At 30.2% G+C, this 17,928-nt stretch overlaps 2 protein-coding genes across 2 annotated transcripts; both read right to left on the minus strand.

The window, feature by feature from the left end:
• Positions 1-1,473: 1,473 nt before the first annotated feature.
• Positions 1,474-8,097, minus strand: LOC114405977 (protein DETOXIFICATION 53-like). The gene is made up of 3 exons (XM_028368512.1): positions 7,956-8,097; positions 7,503-7,724; positions 1,474-3,082 (listed from the first exon to the last, which is right to left on the minus strand). Exons 2-3 carry the CDS (start codon positions 7,716-7,718, stop codon positions 1,679-1,681), a joined length of 1,620 nt encoding a protein of 539 aa, XP_028224313.1. The 5' UTR covers positions 7,719-7,724; positions 7,956-8,097; the 3' UTR covers positions 1,474-1,678.
• Positions 8,098-16,330: 8,233 nt separating this feature from the next.
• Positions 16,331-17,014, minus strand: LOC114404837. Its single transcript, XM_028367591.1, has one exon. The coding sequence runs from the start codon at positions 17,012-17,014 to the stop codon at positions 16,331-16,333; it is 684 nt and encodes a 227-aa protein (XP_028223392.1).
• Positions 17,015-17,928: the final 914 nt, after the last annotated feature.

Raw genomic sequence — 17,928 nt, forward strand, 5'->3', positions numbered from 1 at the left:
CTACCAAGATCCCACTCCAATTGTTGCTTGCCTAAACTAATTGGAGGCACCATACTTTTGACGCTGGTAATCAAGGACAACCCATTCTTTGAAAGCATACTACAAAATTAATTAAAGAAATGCATCAAAGAGATTGAGAGGAAGATGCATAAATAAATGTTAAGAGGGACCTACTTGTATAGAAAGTTAGAAATGAGAGGCAATGCTAGACGAGGAACATGGGATGAGAAAGAGACGACAAATGGGATTGTGTTGTGCTGCACATAGAAAGTCCTTTCACTAAAAGATGATAGATATTTTAGGGTTTTAAATTTTAATTTTAGTCTAGTAACACGAGTTCATATGTTTTCCCAGTTCCATTTTTTTTTTTAATTTTATTCTTTAAAGGCCACACTTCTCAAGTGTTGGATATATTAAAATTTAAAGGCAACATTTCCACAATGCGACCTAATAGATCATCAACAACTGAGAAAACATAGACTTTAGCTTGTCAACGATTTTTGCTGTGGCTTGATATAAATAAGCAACAATTACATATAAAAAGTTTAATAGAAGAGTAAAAAAGCAAATATATTATCGTCAACAGTTATAAAAGTGTTGCCTATTCTGTGTTTAGGCAACAATTTTCCAATCATTGGAGTCATTGGCGTTACCTAAAGCATAAAATGTTGTAATGTACGTGACAGGATATGGAATTCTTATTTTGATTAAGCTCTTATTCAATTGTCAATATGTTTTGTTGTTTTCTTATTTGGTGTTTCGTTATTCAACAACATTACTGTGCCAATCATCTAACTTCTAGGGGCCATTTCATAGGAGATAAACATTACTGTCCTAATAATTATGATTTTCAAACTTAAAAAAACTTCTTCCCTACTAAAAAGGCCTCTTGATGTTAAAAAATTCTAATATTAATACCTCCTTGACACCTATATAACACGTTACTACTCCTTCATTAGATTTCTAATAAAGTTTAAAACACATGAACTATAACTTCCACGTAGCTTGCATCCTTGACCCAACCCTTACATATAAATGGATACTTCAAAACACTAAAATTATTATAAAAAACAATTTTCGTAAATACTGATATAATAATAATAATAATAATAATAATAATAATAATAATAATAATAATAATAATAATAATAATAATAATCAGCTTAACATATAACATAAAATATATATAAAAAAATTCTCAGTATTTTTATGATCATAGAAATTGATCAATTTAATTTTTTGTTACTATATATATGTATGTGGTGTCTCATTATTATTCAATATTTTTAACATTAATCACGTTGAAGCGTCTCTGTCTATGTGATGATGTTTCATGTTCGTGTCGGAAATCCATGGTCATAGATTACAAGAAACACGATTTATGTAAGCTAGTCACAACAAATATTATGATGTCTGGCATGGATACTTCTTTGAACACTGTCCAAAAATTTGATTAATTGTACGTGGACCATGCCACTAAGCAATTTTTCGTATCATCTATGGCATATTGCTAACTAAATAAAGCTTTGATTGTGAATGAGTTGTTCACAATGCACAAGCTTTTTTTCTTTTGTACATCCTAATAATGAATCAACAATAAATGGTTACTGAAATGAACAATATATGGTTAATCAATTAACTAACACCGCGCAAAAAAAAAAATGAATTTGTAAAAATCTCATTGATCAGAACCAAGCAACCCACTTTCCTCATCATTTTTATTTTCCTGCTCTGTTGCTTTCTGAGCTAGCTCCAAAGCCCTCTTACATTGTTGCCCCCAATCTGTTTGAATCAATGTGTAAACCATCATACAAAGACATGAAGCCTGTGCAGCCACCATTCCAGACCACAAACCCACCAATTCATACTTGTATATGAATGTAGCAAAAACAGAAACTGGCAATCCAACTAGATAAAATGCACACAAGTTTATTCTTGCACCCAAATAAGGCCTAGCAGTGCCTGACAAAATCCCACATGAAACTGTTTGGGGCCAATTGCTAACCTCACACAACCCTAGAATGGGAAGTATGGTTGTGACCAACTCAACAATTTGTGTCTCATTAGTGAAAAGTTTACCCCATGATTTCCTCACAAAAAACAGCAAAATGAAGGCAGTGATCCCCAAGGTGAATGCTGTGAAAAACCCTATCATGGCTGTGCTTTGGGCCTTGGATGCTTGCCCTGCACCTAGTGAGTGACCAATTCTTGTTGTCAATGCTATGCTTAGTGAAAATGGGAACACATACAAGAACCCTAGTGTTTGAATGAGGATCCCCATGGTAGCAACTGTGGCTTGTGGATTGCTCAGCAAGCCACACAGAAATAACATTATCTCATACCACCACCACTCCAAGCACACTGAGATGCAACTAGGCAATGCCAAACTCAGCAGTGGTTTCCATCCATGAAAGGCTGAGAGAAGTGTAGCACCTTGCCAAGGCTTAAGTGGTTTCTTTGAGAACAAAATATATAGCAACAAACCCAAAGTCATGTTTATTGAGTTCAAACCAGTGGCTAATGCAATACCCTTTACCCCCAAGTTTAAGTATGTGGCCAAGAAATAGTTAATAGGAAGGTGCAAGAGTGCTGCACAAGAAGCAGCTATAGTAACTGGGGTGGTTAAGCCTTGAGTTCTAAGGAAAGACCTCAATGGATTAAGATGAGCCTGAGCTAGCAACTCTGGAATAGAGAAGACCATGTAAACTTGGGCAACTTTTGTGACTTCAGGGTCTTGACCTAGCATTTGAAGGATTGGTTCCATGTTTAGCCATAAAACTGAAATTGGTATGGCAACAAGTAGGAGGAGACATAGAGTTCTGAGAAAGGTTTGGTTGAGAACTGACCATCTCTTTGCACCATATGCTTGGCAACAAATTGGGTCCATTCCCATAGTGAGGCCTTTGAGGACTGAATTTGCAGTGATGTTGGCAAATCCAAGTGCTAGTGAGCCTCCTGCTAGCTCTACTTTCCCTTGCCGACCCAAGAACAACATGGACACAGCAGATCGAGAGTACATCATTAGGCTAGTCATTATTATGGGACATGCAACCTTTGCAAGAGATTGCAACTCTTCTTTCAACTGCATACAAATTGCATTTTTCATATTAGCCAAGTTAACATACATATATTGTGGAGATATAAGATTCATTTCAGTGATCGGAGAATGACGAAGGAATTTCTCCAACTGATTTTATCAAAACTAACAAATTATCATTTTTTCATAAAAAATTATATTTTGTTACCATAGAATAATGAGATCTTTCAAATTAGAACCAATTTTTACAACCCCAATTTCTATTTTGCAAGTATGAATGCATTTTTTTAATCAATGTTTAATTAATAAATTTTTTGTTTCTTAAATAAAAAATAAAAAGATTATCCCTTAAAAAATAAGACAAAAACTAAAATAATCAATTCAATCTATTCCTTTATAAGATTGGATTGAATTGTTTCATATTTAATATTTTTCACAAATGGATCAAATCAAATTAGAAACGCAAAATAACACTCATAAAACCCTTAAAAGAATACTTGAATTAGAAAATGCACGTCAACTTATAGAAAATGCTGATAAAAAAATATCGATACACTTTAACACGTCAAAACTTGTAAAATATCAAAACAAGGTTCAGATGAGATCCTTCTCTCCCCGATTTTTATTCATAAAGAAAAAAGTTTTTTTTACATAATTTCTTTAACAGCACTGTAAAATGTCAAATCACCTGACAGAGAAAGAAAAAGGGGTTAATTTTTATTTTTTTTTGTTCAGAAGTGTAAAGACGTTTTAAAAGAATTGATAAAATAATGAGTAGAAAAGAAAAAAAGTTGGAACATCGAAGCTTGTAAATTGTTCAATTTAATTAGTCAGGTTCCTAGCAAGAAAAGCACAGGCAAGTGGTTGAAAAGAAAAGTTACTGCCATAATTCTGTTGGTGTATAAAATATGAAGGTGTTATATATTAATGGTGTAGCTGGAAAAAGGAAGCTAAAAAAAAGGTGAAAAAATGACAAAATGTAAAAATGCTTCCAGATCTAACAGACATAGGGTCTAGTTTAGGACAAGCCGCCAACAGAAACTGCGGTATTATGATTATGATCATGTCTCACAGACGTGCGCATATAGTTTAGGTTATTATGAAAAAAAAAATTATTTTTTTATTAATGCTTTGAAAATGCTTTTGAAAACATAATATTGTTTTCAAAAAATAATCTATATTCTATACCACGAGGTTCTGCATATTTTATATAAAATTTTAGGGTAGAAATATTTGAACACTCATAAATAAGAAATATCTATCATTTTTCTCTATTTTTGTTATCTTTTACACCAAAGAATGTCCAAGAATTATTTACCAAAATTCTACTATATAAACAATGAATTATGCTTTATAGACGTAGTAATGTTGAACATCACGGTTATATTCATAATTTATTTAGCACAAAATCAAGATATTCTTAATTATGTAGTAAAAAAATTATTAATTATATGTATATCAGCGATTAGCAGTTCCATGAATGATTTTCGAATCTCACTTGATAGTCGATACCAAATTTTGTGCAATGTTATGATAAAGGTAAAATAATAATAATAATTACGACACGACACTGAAAAGTGCCATGCAATATGGCAAAAAAGGATTTGTGGTGTGAAACAGACACAAGTGATTTCTAAGAGACAGAGCCTCCATATTTTCGGTCTCGATTCATCTGGATGAAGCAGAAGAATACAAATTATATCATATTGACCCCAGACACATTTGCAATTACTCAGGATCAAACAATGATGATGAGCAAGAGAGGAGGTGCGTGGCCATAATAACCTAAGGCATGGTAACATATTTTAGATTTTCAGTTCCCATATATCACTGACTAGCCTCAAGCAAGATTAATTAATTAGTATAGATTGTTGAAATATATGGCATGAGAAGAAAGCCAAGATAGATTATATTCCAGTTGTACTTGAAAACTATCATGTTCTTCTTAGTATAGCAGGGACAAAACTGCAACGTAAGTAGCAAAGTACGTGTTCATACATATCCTGAAATGAAAATTTTCCTATTAAATAAATTCTTTTGTTTATCCAAAAAAATATATCTCAGGAAGAAATTTCTTTATGTCGAGTATTTTTACCGTCAAAATCTTAAAGTATATAATGATATGTCAATGGTTTTTCAACATTAGATAAATTTTGTTAAATGTATATTGAGAAATTAAAAAAACACATTAAACAGTATGCCATTGTTAAATTTGAAAATTAAAAAATATATAAAGAATTTTATTTGTCTTTTGTGTTTAGATTTTTGGTACTTTCATAATTCTGTCCTACTCGATTTTTTTGTTAACCGGAAAAGAATACGCGTACAAGGAGTAGTAAAGAAATTATTTTTTATGAATTATTTTAAAATAATTATTTTAAAAGTAAATTAATTTATCACATATATTAAATTATGATTGAATAATTGCGTAAACTTTTTTACATGGTTAGTGCTTAATTCTTTTTATGATATTATATTCTTGCTAACATCAATTATATTCTTGTAGAGCTGTAGTGTATTTCATTCAAAAAGCTGATTCCCTATAACCCTTTCAAACAATCCTTGAGATTCCTTAACCATTCAGAAAAAGAGTAAGAGAAATTCTTTATGCTATTAGACAATGAAATCCAATATCTATACTTAACCAAAGTCAAGAACACAATCAAAGGTTATGTACAGAGAATTACGCAATTTTTGCTACAAGTGACTAGTAGTATTACAAACAAAATGAATTGGTCGTCATATTGTTGAACAATGACCATGCATATGTAAATGTAGCACAAACTTACTTACAAAGCAAGTGCTTGATTGTTTATTCTTTGTTTTCAGTATGAACAATTAATCTAATATTTTAGGGCAAGAACTATTGTGAATTTGTACGTACATCATCAACTATTGTGAATTTGTACCATTTTTAAGTGAAAGATTAGGAAAGAAAGCAAATAAAGCATCAAACGACCTATGTTTTTTATTTAGGGTTTAGATATATGGTATTTAAAAGAGTTTATTTATATTTATAAAAGTGATTTATAATATCCTTATAAATTTTTACTAAGCCCATTTATCTACATATTGTAAAGAAAAATTGTCAAGTTTTAATTTATTATAATGATTTTATAATTTAACTTATTATTTATTTGATAAAAATTTATTAAATAAATAGTTACTATTTAAACTACAGATCTATATTCCACTTTAACGAGAAGAGAAATCAATGATTAAGTTACAAGAAAAAAGAAAAAAAAAAGAGGGTCACCCACGTGTGCATGCCTCAATTATTAGCACAATAGATTTAAATTGACAAGCAAGCAATTTATGTCTGTACTCTATACTGTAGATAAAGGTTAGATGGGTTATTTAAAAGATCAATTTAGTATTGATAATAGAAGGTTTCAGCATCCAGAATAATGGAAAATTCCCTACATGATGGAATAATGAAGCTTAAAATACCTTACATAAAAGGGTCACTTAAGATATGGTCACCACTATTTCTTATTTAAGTCATCAAAAGATAATATTTTCTTTTAATATATTGTGTAATTTATTTTATAGAATTTAAATGTCTTCATATACGTCTAAATGAATTTAAAAATATCTTTTAAATATAATTCAATGACAATTTTTTAACAAATTCTAAAGAAACATTAACTAATACTCACTTTGATTTGTGCCTAAACTAAAGGGATTAAAAAGATTTAATTTAAATTAAACTAAAAAGAAGTATGTGCTTAATTAACTTATTTTGAGCTGTTCAAAATTTTTTGTTACAAAATTTTCTGATTTCTTCTTGAAAAGCTGTTCTTTCCAAAAAAAAAAAAAACTACATTTTTTTCCAACATATTTTCGATTGCCTAACTGAAACTGCCGCTTATCACTATAATAAAATGACAAAAAGCTCAAACCAATTAAAGAAATACTTGCTCCAAGAAAATTGTCTGCATAGATGTCTCGGCGTTTTCCTCCTTTCACGTGAACATAATCTTTATTAGTTTGCATCATATCATTTGTTTTTTACTTCACAATACAATTATACAATATCAATATAGTTTCTTAAAACTTTCCTTCCTACCATCAAGTATGAGAATGAGAATAACTATCACTACTAAAAAAAAAAGGCCTTAAGTGTGAATATAACCAATGTCAATTTGGACGATGTCAAATGCATATTTGGTAGTGTATATTTGGATACCTTAATTGAGTAAATATTTTGCTAATATTCATTATTATTTTGTATTTCTCTCTTTCTTATTACGCTATATTTCCTGTATATTTACAGTTTTCTCGCTTCTACCTCTGTTTTGAATGTTTATTTTATGGAGTGTTCATACATAATTTTCATTTGTATGATGAGGTTTTCAAATATATTTATACTAACTTTCACCTTTTAAAGCAAAAAGAAGTTAGAAAAACAGCAAGATAGAAAAGGTTTGAAGAACAAAAGAACAGTGAGAGGGATTATACCAACCTCAGAAGCAGAAAGGGTAGGGAGATTAAGGGCAGTGAGATGATGGTGTATGCCTTGAAGAAGCCCTTGAACAAATGTGCCACAGTTGCAAGCTCTTTCTTCTCCACCACCTTCCAATTCTATGGTTCTCATTCTATCCTCATAGTCTCCTCCTCCAACCTTTGAAATCACAGGATCACCATTTATATCTCCTCGAGATTCAGCACCAGTGCACATGTTTATCTAAAGTACAAATTTGAAAACCAATGCATACATATAAATATAATTAAACACTTCAGAGACAAACACATTGATCCTTTCCTCCCCCCAAGAGACGAAGGGAAAAAAATAAAAAAATAAACTAATATGGTCTTAAAAGTGGTGATGAGAAGGAAAAAAAATTATCAACTTGGATTTTAAATGATTGAGTAGATATAATTAAAACTTAGGTTAAAAAAAAAATGTTGATCAGACCTTGGTATGGTATCTCAAGAAAGATGAGTGTACTGTGTCACTGAAGAATGTCGTAGTTAAGGTTTGCGACTCTCCTTAAGTGTAACTGCAAAAGAACATGGATACTGGCACAGAGGCGTTTTGGGACTTGGAAAACAGTTGTAGAACCTTACACTTTTCCAACTTAATTAAATCAGAGACATTCTCTCTACCTTTGTGCTTTCTTTTTATACTTGTACCTAATGTTTGTAGTTGCTTAAAATAATAGCCACTCCACATGCTTCATATCCAACACCTTTTTTTCTTATTTCACTCCCTAGCAGTTATAAGTATTGATTAAATGTTGGTCCCCAAGAGATTTGAAATATTTTCATTTCTAAAAGATGAAAAGCTTACTATATATTTAGTGTATTTTTTCATTTTTAAGATATATATATATATATATATATATATATATATATATATATATATATATATATATATATATATATATATATAAGTAGTATTTTCATATTTTAGGGAGTGATGTAATGTAACTAGCACCAAATTTTCAGGAACTAGATTGATGATTCCCTCCATTAATCTAATGTTAATCGCGTGAAAGTATATGAAATATTAATAATATATAGCCTTGGACACGTTTATTTTAGCTCGATCTTTATAATTATTGACTGAGTTTTAAATAAATCTGACTCGACAAAGAGTGAACTTGAGTGATTTTATTTAATTTTGTTAGTCATCATGACTTTTTTTTATCACTGTACAAAAATTTAATGTATCAGGGACAAAATTTAATTTCTTTTTCTTCATCAATACCACAAAAAATTTTAGTGACAAATTTTTAAAATTATTTTTTTTCTCCATAAACATTTTTAATGTAAACTATACATTTTAGGTACAATGATGAAGAGTATATTGTAAATTTTAATTATCATACTTCCTATATCTACCTCAATTACTCGAAGCCAACTCATATACAATAATTTTTTAAAGCAAAAGGCAAGTCTTAAAATTTGTGCCTCAAAATGAAAAGTGATAAAAAAATGTTGCAAATGAACACAATATATATGAAATTTAAGAAAAAGATGTACTTGAAGTAGCATTACTGTGTGTATCATTAGGTTGTTTTCAATATTTTGCGTCAACTTGGCAAAAGTGTGGTACTATACACAATGTTCATACGTGCTCTTTTGCCAGATAAAAGGGATTATGTTTGGTCAGACACTAATCACATGTTAACTTGAACTGTTGAACAGCATATAATAGCAGTAGGTTATAAGAAAAAAAGAAAAACTTGAACATCCATCATGGTACATGTAGATTCCCACAACCCAGATACTTGTAAACCGTTAAAATGTTTTAAAGGAAACACGTGGAATAATTAATTATGAGGCTATTAGCAGGCGATAATATTAATAGGACAATAACAGCCATCTGGTCACAGAGTGAAAATTAGCACACAAAGACTTCCGTTTTAGTTTAAGTTATTTTTAATTCACCAAAAAAAAGTTTAAGCTATTTTTTTCCTCTCGTGTTTTCACATCATTTGAACGTGGAATTAGTAATCCAGACTCGGAATAAGTTTGATGTCATATTAACTTTGTTTAAAATTTTCAAATTGATCATGATGATTTGGAGAAAAATGTAAGAGGTCAATTTTTGCTCATATCACAATTTGTAACTCATCAAGTTTTTGTGAGTGACACCCTCTCCATTGGAGACTTGATCGATCCTACGTGGAACTACAAAGGCGCTGTCTTGGACAAAAAATGAGGACTATGACACTTGCTTCAGGATTTAATTAATGACCTATGAGAGGTTTAGAAACCCTAAAACCTTAATAAAAAAGTTTAACTTAAAACAGCCAAACGTTATATTATTATACAACTATTAACAATGGGTTAAACTTGGTTATAAGAATTAAAATTGATTAAAAAGACATTAGAAGTGATAGTTATAAGGGAGTGTTCTTAACACTTGCAACAAAATAATATGATTTATATATTTTGCATTCAAAACATACAACGATAATAAATAAAGAAATTTATAATTATGTACTTGGATAACAATGTTTTTTTCAATTATGTGAAACTCTATCTAACAACTTCAAATGTCATTACATGAAACACTAAGGTTTTAACATAGAAAAATTCATTTTTAGTCCTTTTAAAACTCTTGAATAAGTTTAATTAATGAAAATACATTAACTTTTCTTAATACAAGTGTGTCATATAATCTTCATCCATAAAATATTCTCAAATCATAAAACATAAAGATATGTGTGTCCCACGACACTACATCATCAAACATCATAAATAAATCAACAAACAAAACTCAAGGATTTCATTCAGTGAATAAATACAATATAGATTCATGAAGATTTATAAACCTTAAGTTGTTCCCCACTAAGAGAAAAGGGTTTGATCTCACCCCAAGTCTAATACCAAGTCCACATCAATTACGAGTGACATGCTCCTAAAAGGTTACATCATAATTTGTTCTTGTATCAAATGACACAATCATCACAGTTTCATAGAAAATGCAAGAGTAAACTTATTTTAAAAGAAAACAACATATAAAAGAAATATGATATCAAGATGTTAAAAAAAGATATAGAAATCCTCCATTTTTTCAATAGCCAACTAATACAACTCCTTAAGTAACACATTATTCTTAAGTCATAATTATCAATGCACATGTTTAACTATCATGATATGTCATGCTGACTTTTTACTCTTGGAAGATTTCATCTTTTAAGCAATTAACCCAAGCACATCCCTTATATAGTTGCACTCTATGATCTGACCATTCGGAGAGACTCGAATTAATCCTTTGAAAGAAGTGTGGTTTTATTGAAAATGAATGAGCGTGGGTAGTGGCTTACCTCGTTAAGGCTTGCAAAGACCTTAATCTATCTAGGGATTCGCTTAACCATCCATTCTATAGACCCATTCGACGTTAGCCACGACGATAATCTCCAACACTAGGTTGAGGGTCTTCTTAGCACCCCAGTGTCTACTCACATATCATGTCATTCATCAATGCATGTATATTATGATCATTCAAATAAATATCAAATGTCATCACAAATTTATTCACCAATCTCAACATCATAGACTTACCATTCATATGTTCATGACACTCATGAACCCACATATAGTTCAATAAGCATTGCAAGATATTACAACACCTTGAATTCTTGCAAATAACTCACCAAAAACTCATATGAATGTGAATCTCATGATCTCAACATAAAGTCAACTCTAATAATAAAATAACATCATCTCAATCGCATCTCCTATCATCATAAATTCATTAAGATCTCAAAATAGTTAATTTATGCAAGGAAAACAAACATTAATCACATCCACATCAAAACTGATCATTGGAATCGAAATGATCATTGAACTCAAAACTGATCATCGAATACAAAATGGTCACTGAACTCAAAATTATCACTAGACTCAAAATTGATCACTGTACTCAAAACTGATCATTGGTCTCAAAATGGTCGTTGGACTCAAAATTGATCATCATACTCAAAATAGTCATTGAGCTCAAAACTGTTCATTAGATTCAAAATGGATCACTAGACTCAAAACTGATCATCGAATCAAAATGATCACTGGATTCAAAACTGATCATCGGGCTTAAAATGGTCATTGAACTCAAAACTAATTACTGGACTCAACTGATCATCAGACTCAAAATGGTCACTGGATTGAAAACTGATCATCGGGCTCAAAATGATCATTGAACTCAACATTGATCATTGGACTCAAAATAATCATTGTACTCAAAATGATTACTGGACTTCAAATTGATCATCAGACTCAATGGTTACTGGATTTCAAACTGATTATCAGACTCAAAATGTTTACTAAACTCAAAAATTAATCACTGGACGCAAAATGATCATTGGACATTGGATGTGAAAATGGTCACTAGATGCGAAAATAGTCACTAGATGCAAATTCTGCAGAATTTCAAATTTTCTATAGAATTTCCTCTCATGGCTTTTAGATCATCCCAAAACAAACTTAAATTCTTTCCCATCAATTTCAAATGCATAAACAACATCAAAACACTTCACAAGTAGGAACTTTTAATCAATATTTATAAAATAAATAACAACCCAAAATTTAAAACTCAAAACCTTTAATGCTAAAACTTCCATTTTTTAATAGTGTGGTTCATTTTCCAGCAATCTTGAAACCAATTCACAACAACCTAAGCACAAAAAAGGATAAAGCTTCTATTACCTATCAAACCCAAGATGATGACTCTTTGAAGAAGAAAAGAAAAAAGAATGAGTTTTGGGTCCAAGTGAGGAACTTTCCTTCAATCCCACAACAACGGCACTATTCCAGCATCAACCAAAGCCAACCAAAAATAGAATCAAAATCCCTTAAAACCAAGCTTTTCAATGAAAGTTCATGGTTGCTCTAGGGGAAACAGAAATGAACTCAAAGAAAGGAAAATGAGAGATTATCTTACCTAGGGCCAGTCAACAACCATTAAAGGGAGGAAAAATGAGCTTTTTTTTTCCACAACACCAAAGTTCAAGGTTCTATAATGGTGGTTTCTTGGAGAAGAAAGAATTTTGAAGAAAAGTGTGTTTAGAGAGAGAGAGAGAGAGTTTCAGCACAAAAGAGGATATATGACTCTTGTAATTTCTCCTTGTCACAACTAAATCTTACTATACGCACCCACCCCTTCAAACCATAAACTATAGACCATCCTTTTAAGCTCAAAACACTAAAACTCACTAACCACATACACACATACAATCAAATCACCAAATTTATCAATTCATTCATTCAAGTACTTGAACTAATTTAATTTCTCTTATAATTTAATTAAATCACTTCAAAAATCAATTAAAAAAACACAATGTTACACTCTACATGTATCTACAGCTAGACCAATCTATGCAATCAACTATCGCTTGTTGAGCTTTTTTAGTTTGACTTTGGTGCATTTGGTTCTTAGAGACTTATATTTATAGTGTTAAAGATATATGAATTTGAGACTTTTCAGAAGAGAGATTTGATTTAACATAATCTCATTTCATTATTTTAATAAGCTTCTTGATTTAAGCAAAGATATTTTCCAAATAAGTATAGACTAATTATGATAACTAATCATCTTATGTGATCCTGATATGTAGTAATAAAATCTTATTCAATTCTTATTTTTATGGATAACTTCCACATTTAACAAAAGATATTTTTATGTTTATATTAATTATATTTTTGGTCTTAACAAAGAATACAATAATATTCTTTTAAAGTATTTATTTGATTAAATTAAACTCTATAATTTAATTATCAAATAAATCATTTTCTTATGCAAAGATGTAAGCATGTAACAACACTTCTTGATTTCATTTACGGCCTCCTTATTTACACCTTGTTCATCATGCAACTCATTCATGAAATTGGATCAAGCTTTAGAAGCCAAGAAAGAGTTACAATCGAGGAAAGACAAAAATAACATTGTAGCACAATATAAGACCTTAAATGACATACAACACATAAAAACCAATTATAGTTATAAAATAGTTCAAACTCAATTTTTTTCATGTTATGTTGTACGTGTTAACCATGTGTTATTTAGCGATCATAAGTTGGTCTTGCTTTGAGTGTTAAGATGAGAATGGATTCAATATTGAGAATTCATTAAGTGATAGAAATGATGTTGGTGACATGAAAGTGGTATAGATGTTTGCACTTTGACCAAACATTAGCATCTTCCTTATCTTTTATTATTGTCACTATCAACAATTGGTGTAACTTAATGAGTTTTTAATACATTTTGCTTTTAAAAATTAGGTTTAAGTATCCCTTCCAAAATTATTTTTCTTGTTAGTAGATAGGTTTAAGTACCCCTTGTCATCTTAATTATATATTTTGTTTTATTTTTTTAAAAAAAAACTTTACCAGCTCAAGTGGTAGCTTGGGAAAAAAATGAGAAGTCATGGTTTCAATCCCAAATATAAATAAAAATTTACTTATCTTTTTTCATTGAATCATGGATTTTGCCACAAAAAGAATATTAGAATAAACAAAATTTTAGATTGACTGAAAATAATACCAATATATAATATAATTTTTTTTATCTTTATAAGTTGATTTTATAAGATTGAGTTAGTTCACATCTTATTTTTTAAGATGGTATCCAAATTTATCCTAGATCCGTTAAAAATATCACCCATCATAATATTCATGCAACAAGCAAAAATTATTGAAAATAATGGAGTGCATTAAAAAAATTCAAGTCTCATTTATGTTAGAAATAATATAAAGACAATATATAAGTAAAGAATATTTCTCCTCTTATAATCTAGTTTTAAAATCGCAACACATATTCTATGCAAGAAGTACCAATAAAAGTAACGACACCCTTAAAAGAAGCATAAAAGTATGAGTTGTGTCTCTTTCGTAGTCAATGTAGCCCACCCTCATATATAGGTGGCTCCTGCCAGGTATGCATAGCACCCATTCTCCCACTATTACTGGTTCCTGCTGTGTGTGTGTGTGTGTAATCTAGCTACTTTCCATGCATGCTTTCAGTTTTAGGAAAATAGAATATTTCCACTTCTGCACTTCATTATTCTTCTATAGGTGATACCACATTATATACAAATTAGAGAAAGGACATGATTCTATAAAAAAAAAGATATGACTTCTATGTTTTTAATATTCTTAAAATTAAACTTTAGACACCTTTCACTGTTGAAGAACCTTTTCGGTCTTCATCAATTGGAATATCAAGAAACTTCAATGATGAATAAGTGTGCGGGTAGGAATTCCATCAAAGTGAAAAGATCAGGAGACAGAAAAAGGTAAAAGTTTGACGTTTATTAGATATATACATCACTTCCATTTCATTTGTTAATATGTAGCTTGTCAAGACTTCAATTATATGTGGTAGGAAGAAACAAGAAATAATGGGTGGTTGTGCTCTAGGTTCCCTTTTTTCAAGCACTTGCCAAACTAACACTGTAGATGTATTTGCTTAATTTAATTAAGGGAGCAAGACTTCATTCATTGGATTACTTGACCTTGAAAAGTGGCATGTTAGGTAAGTTCATCAACAAATCTATGTATGCTGCAGCCTCAGCTAGCAGAATAAACATATAGGGGGTGCTTTTATATATTTTGCTTATGATGATTCAATATAACTCAAACCAAGTTTGTCACTACTTAATTATTGTGTCACTGGCATCCACTCGTGCACTTTCTATAGGCTGTGAATTATTATTGAACCACTGAATGTGTGGGGCTCCCTATCACGGATACATTGCCATATCATGTACTGCATATAATTGGGGATGACTCATAAGAAAATTGGGGGGAGGAACATATTATTAACCAATTTTGTTGTCCTTTTAATCTCTATAATTTTTTTTTTCTATTTCAGCTTTTTTGCAAATAATTTTTATTTAATTTTGGTCCAAATTTTATTAAAATGTTTATTTTAATCAATGCCATCAATAATGATGTAATAAGCCAAATGTCACATCAATGTTAGCACGTGTGTGAAAATTTTAATTTTAATATATTTTTATATCTTTATTATTTATCCAACTTTTTTCTTAAATTAGAAAGACGTCTGTGCTGATGCACAGACTCATATTCCTATTTGAGTATTGATAAATGTAAATTATGACTACATGTATACAGTTTGATAATTTTGTTTATTGGGATGATAATAATGTTGAAGTATTGATAGAAAAAAAATATATTAATTTAAGTATGTATTTGAAACTAACCTCATTGTATTGTAGAATGCTTTTGATGGTCTTGGTGTGATTATCATTAGTAATATGTTGATATAGTGAATGCGAGGTTGGACAATGAACAAAAATGAATGAATTGATTGCATATGTTGATAAGGTGAGTGAATATTTAAAAATCCCAAGTAGGAATTTGCTACTATATGCATCAATACTAACCTGAAAAGGGGTGAATTGAAATGAATATGCATTAGTGGGTGTGATTCCATAACAAATTTTGATCATTTGTGTTGTTGTTGATCTCATGCAATAGTAAAGAAATAAAAGTATTATATCAAATTAAATTGAGAACTGAAGATAATGAAATTGCAATAGAGTGTTGATGTTGAACAAAGTATAAGTAACAGTAAAGTAAAAAAAAACGTACTATATTGTAATTATATGATTAGAAATTGATAAATTGAAAATGAAATCAACAAATAATGTTTTGATAGAAAATAAATTTGATTAATGATAATGCATATGTAGAAATAAGAATTTGGGAAGCATACTGTGTTTATAAGTTTGCAAATATTTCTTTGTATACTACATTAATGATAGTATTTTTTGAAGTGTCTTGATTATCATGAATAAGAATATGGAGTCCTTTTTTGCTTTAAACTTGTGAAAATGCAACATATAGTTGGTCATGAGAAAAAATTGGGTTTGACAAATACAATCCTACAAGTGCCAACGACTGTCCCTGAGATTTTTTAATGGTCATTGCAAATGAAACCATGAATGGAAAGTGTCTTTTAATTAGTTTGAATGACCATGGAGAATCAGAAGGAGACAAATTCATTCTTGATATGTATGTCCTATGACCTACATTGGGTCCAGTAATAATCTCTGCTTCAATCACATTTGAACCAAGTCTTGTCACAATAAGCCTAGTTCCGTTGCATAACCCATCAACATTGTCCAAATTCCATAGTAGTATGATGGGAGTACCAACCTTGATTTTGAGCTTGTGATTAGGTATTCCTAATGTTTCCAATGAGTTTAGAAATTCAGGTGTTAGTACTCCGAAAGCAGGACTTAGTAGTTCATCAGATTTATCAATACTATCAGCACTACAATATTCTTTTTCCTCACTGGGAATCAAAGATAGGACATAGTCATTTATTTTGTCAACAACATGTTTCATAGAGGCTAGAACATCTCTTTTTTGCAAGAAATCTCTGTTGCTATAGTTATTTAATAAATCAGGATATGTTGCTTGAACAATTGCCTTGATAGGATCTTGAAAGTCCTTGATAAGAAACTCATCTCCGTTGCTTGAACAATAGTTTGAGGTCATCACAGTTGGTATGGGCAGCAGGATTGGATTGCAATTGCATGGTTTTTGTCAGCTTAAGAATCTGACAATGGTCCCAAATGTATGATGCATTTAGACTTGCATAGACAATATCAAAGCGATTATCTCTTGGCACAACATGTAGTATTTGACAGAAATCACCACAAAAAATAATGACCTTTCCTCCAAAAGATTTATCGTTGTGCATGATGTCTTTTAAGCTCTTGTCAAGTGCCTCAATATTGTACCTGTGACACATTGGAGTTTTATCCCAAATTATTAGTTTTGAGATGTGCAACAATTAAACCAAGTTACTCCCCTAGTGAATGTTGCATGTATAATTTTGTGTTGCAGGCACTGGGATAACAAACTTGAAATGTGTTGTTCTACCTCCGGGCAACAATATTGAAGCAATCACACTTGAAGTCACTGTTAAAACAATCCCACTTGCATGTATTTATTTCTAATTATCTTTTTCTTTTCAATTTTTAAAATTTTAAGTCTATCCTTGTTTAAACGATGTATCGACAATATAGGATTATTGGAGTCATATACTTGGACCAACAATTTATTTATTAAAAAAATGAATGGAAATGACTTATAAACTTTAATAATTTTACTCTTCTCAGTTATAATTGAATAAATGAATATATTGGGCATAAATTATATTGTTATTTAATCACAAAATTATCATATATGATAAATTTATTAATTTTTATAATAATTATTTTATAGGTTATACTAAAAAAATTATGATTGATTAATAATAGAAAAACTTTGAAGAGAAATCAAACTTTTGAATAAACTTTCATATAAAATTTCTTATACGACTTAAATTGTTGCATCTATTATATAAAATTTCTTATACCACTAAAACCTGTTGTATCTATTATTATATTATAGTTTGTAAGGATAAG

This window comes from Glycine soja, chromosome 3 (assembly GCF_004193775.1).
Source record: "Glycine soja cultivar W05 chromosome 3, ASM419377v2, whole genome shotgun sequence".
Taxonomy (NCBI): domain Eukaryota; kingdom Viridiplantae; phylum Streptophyta; class Magnoliopsida; order Fabales; family Fabaceae; genus Glycine; species Glycine soja.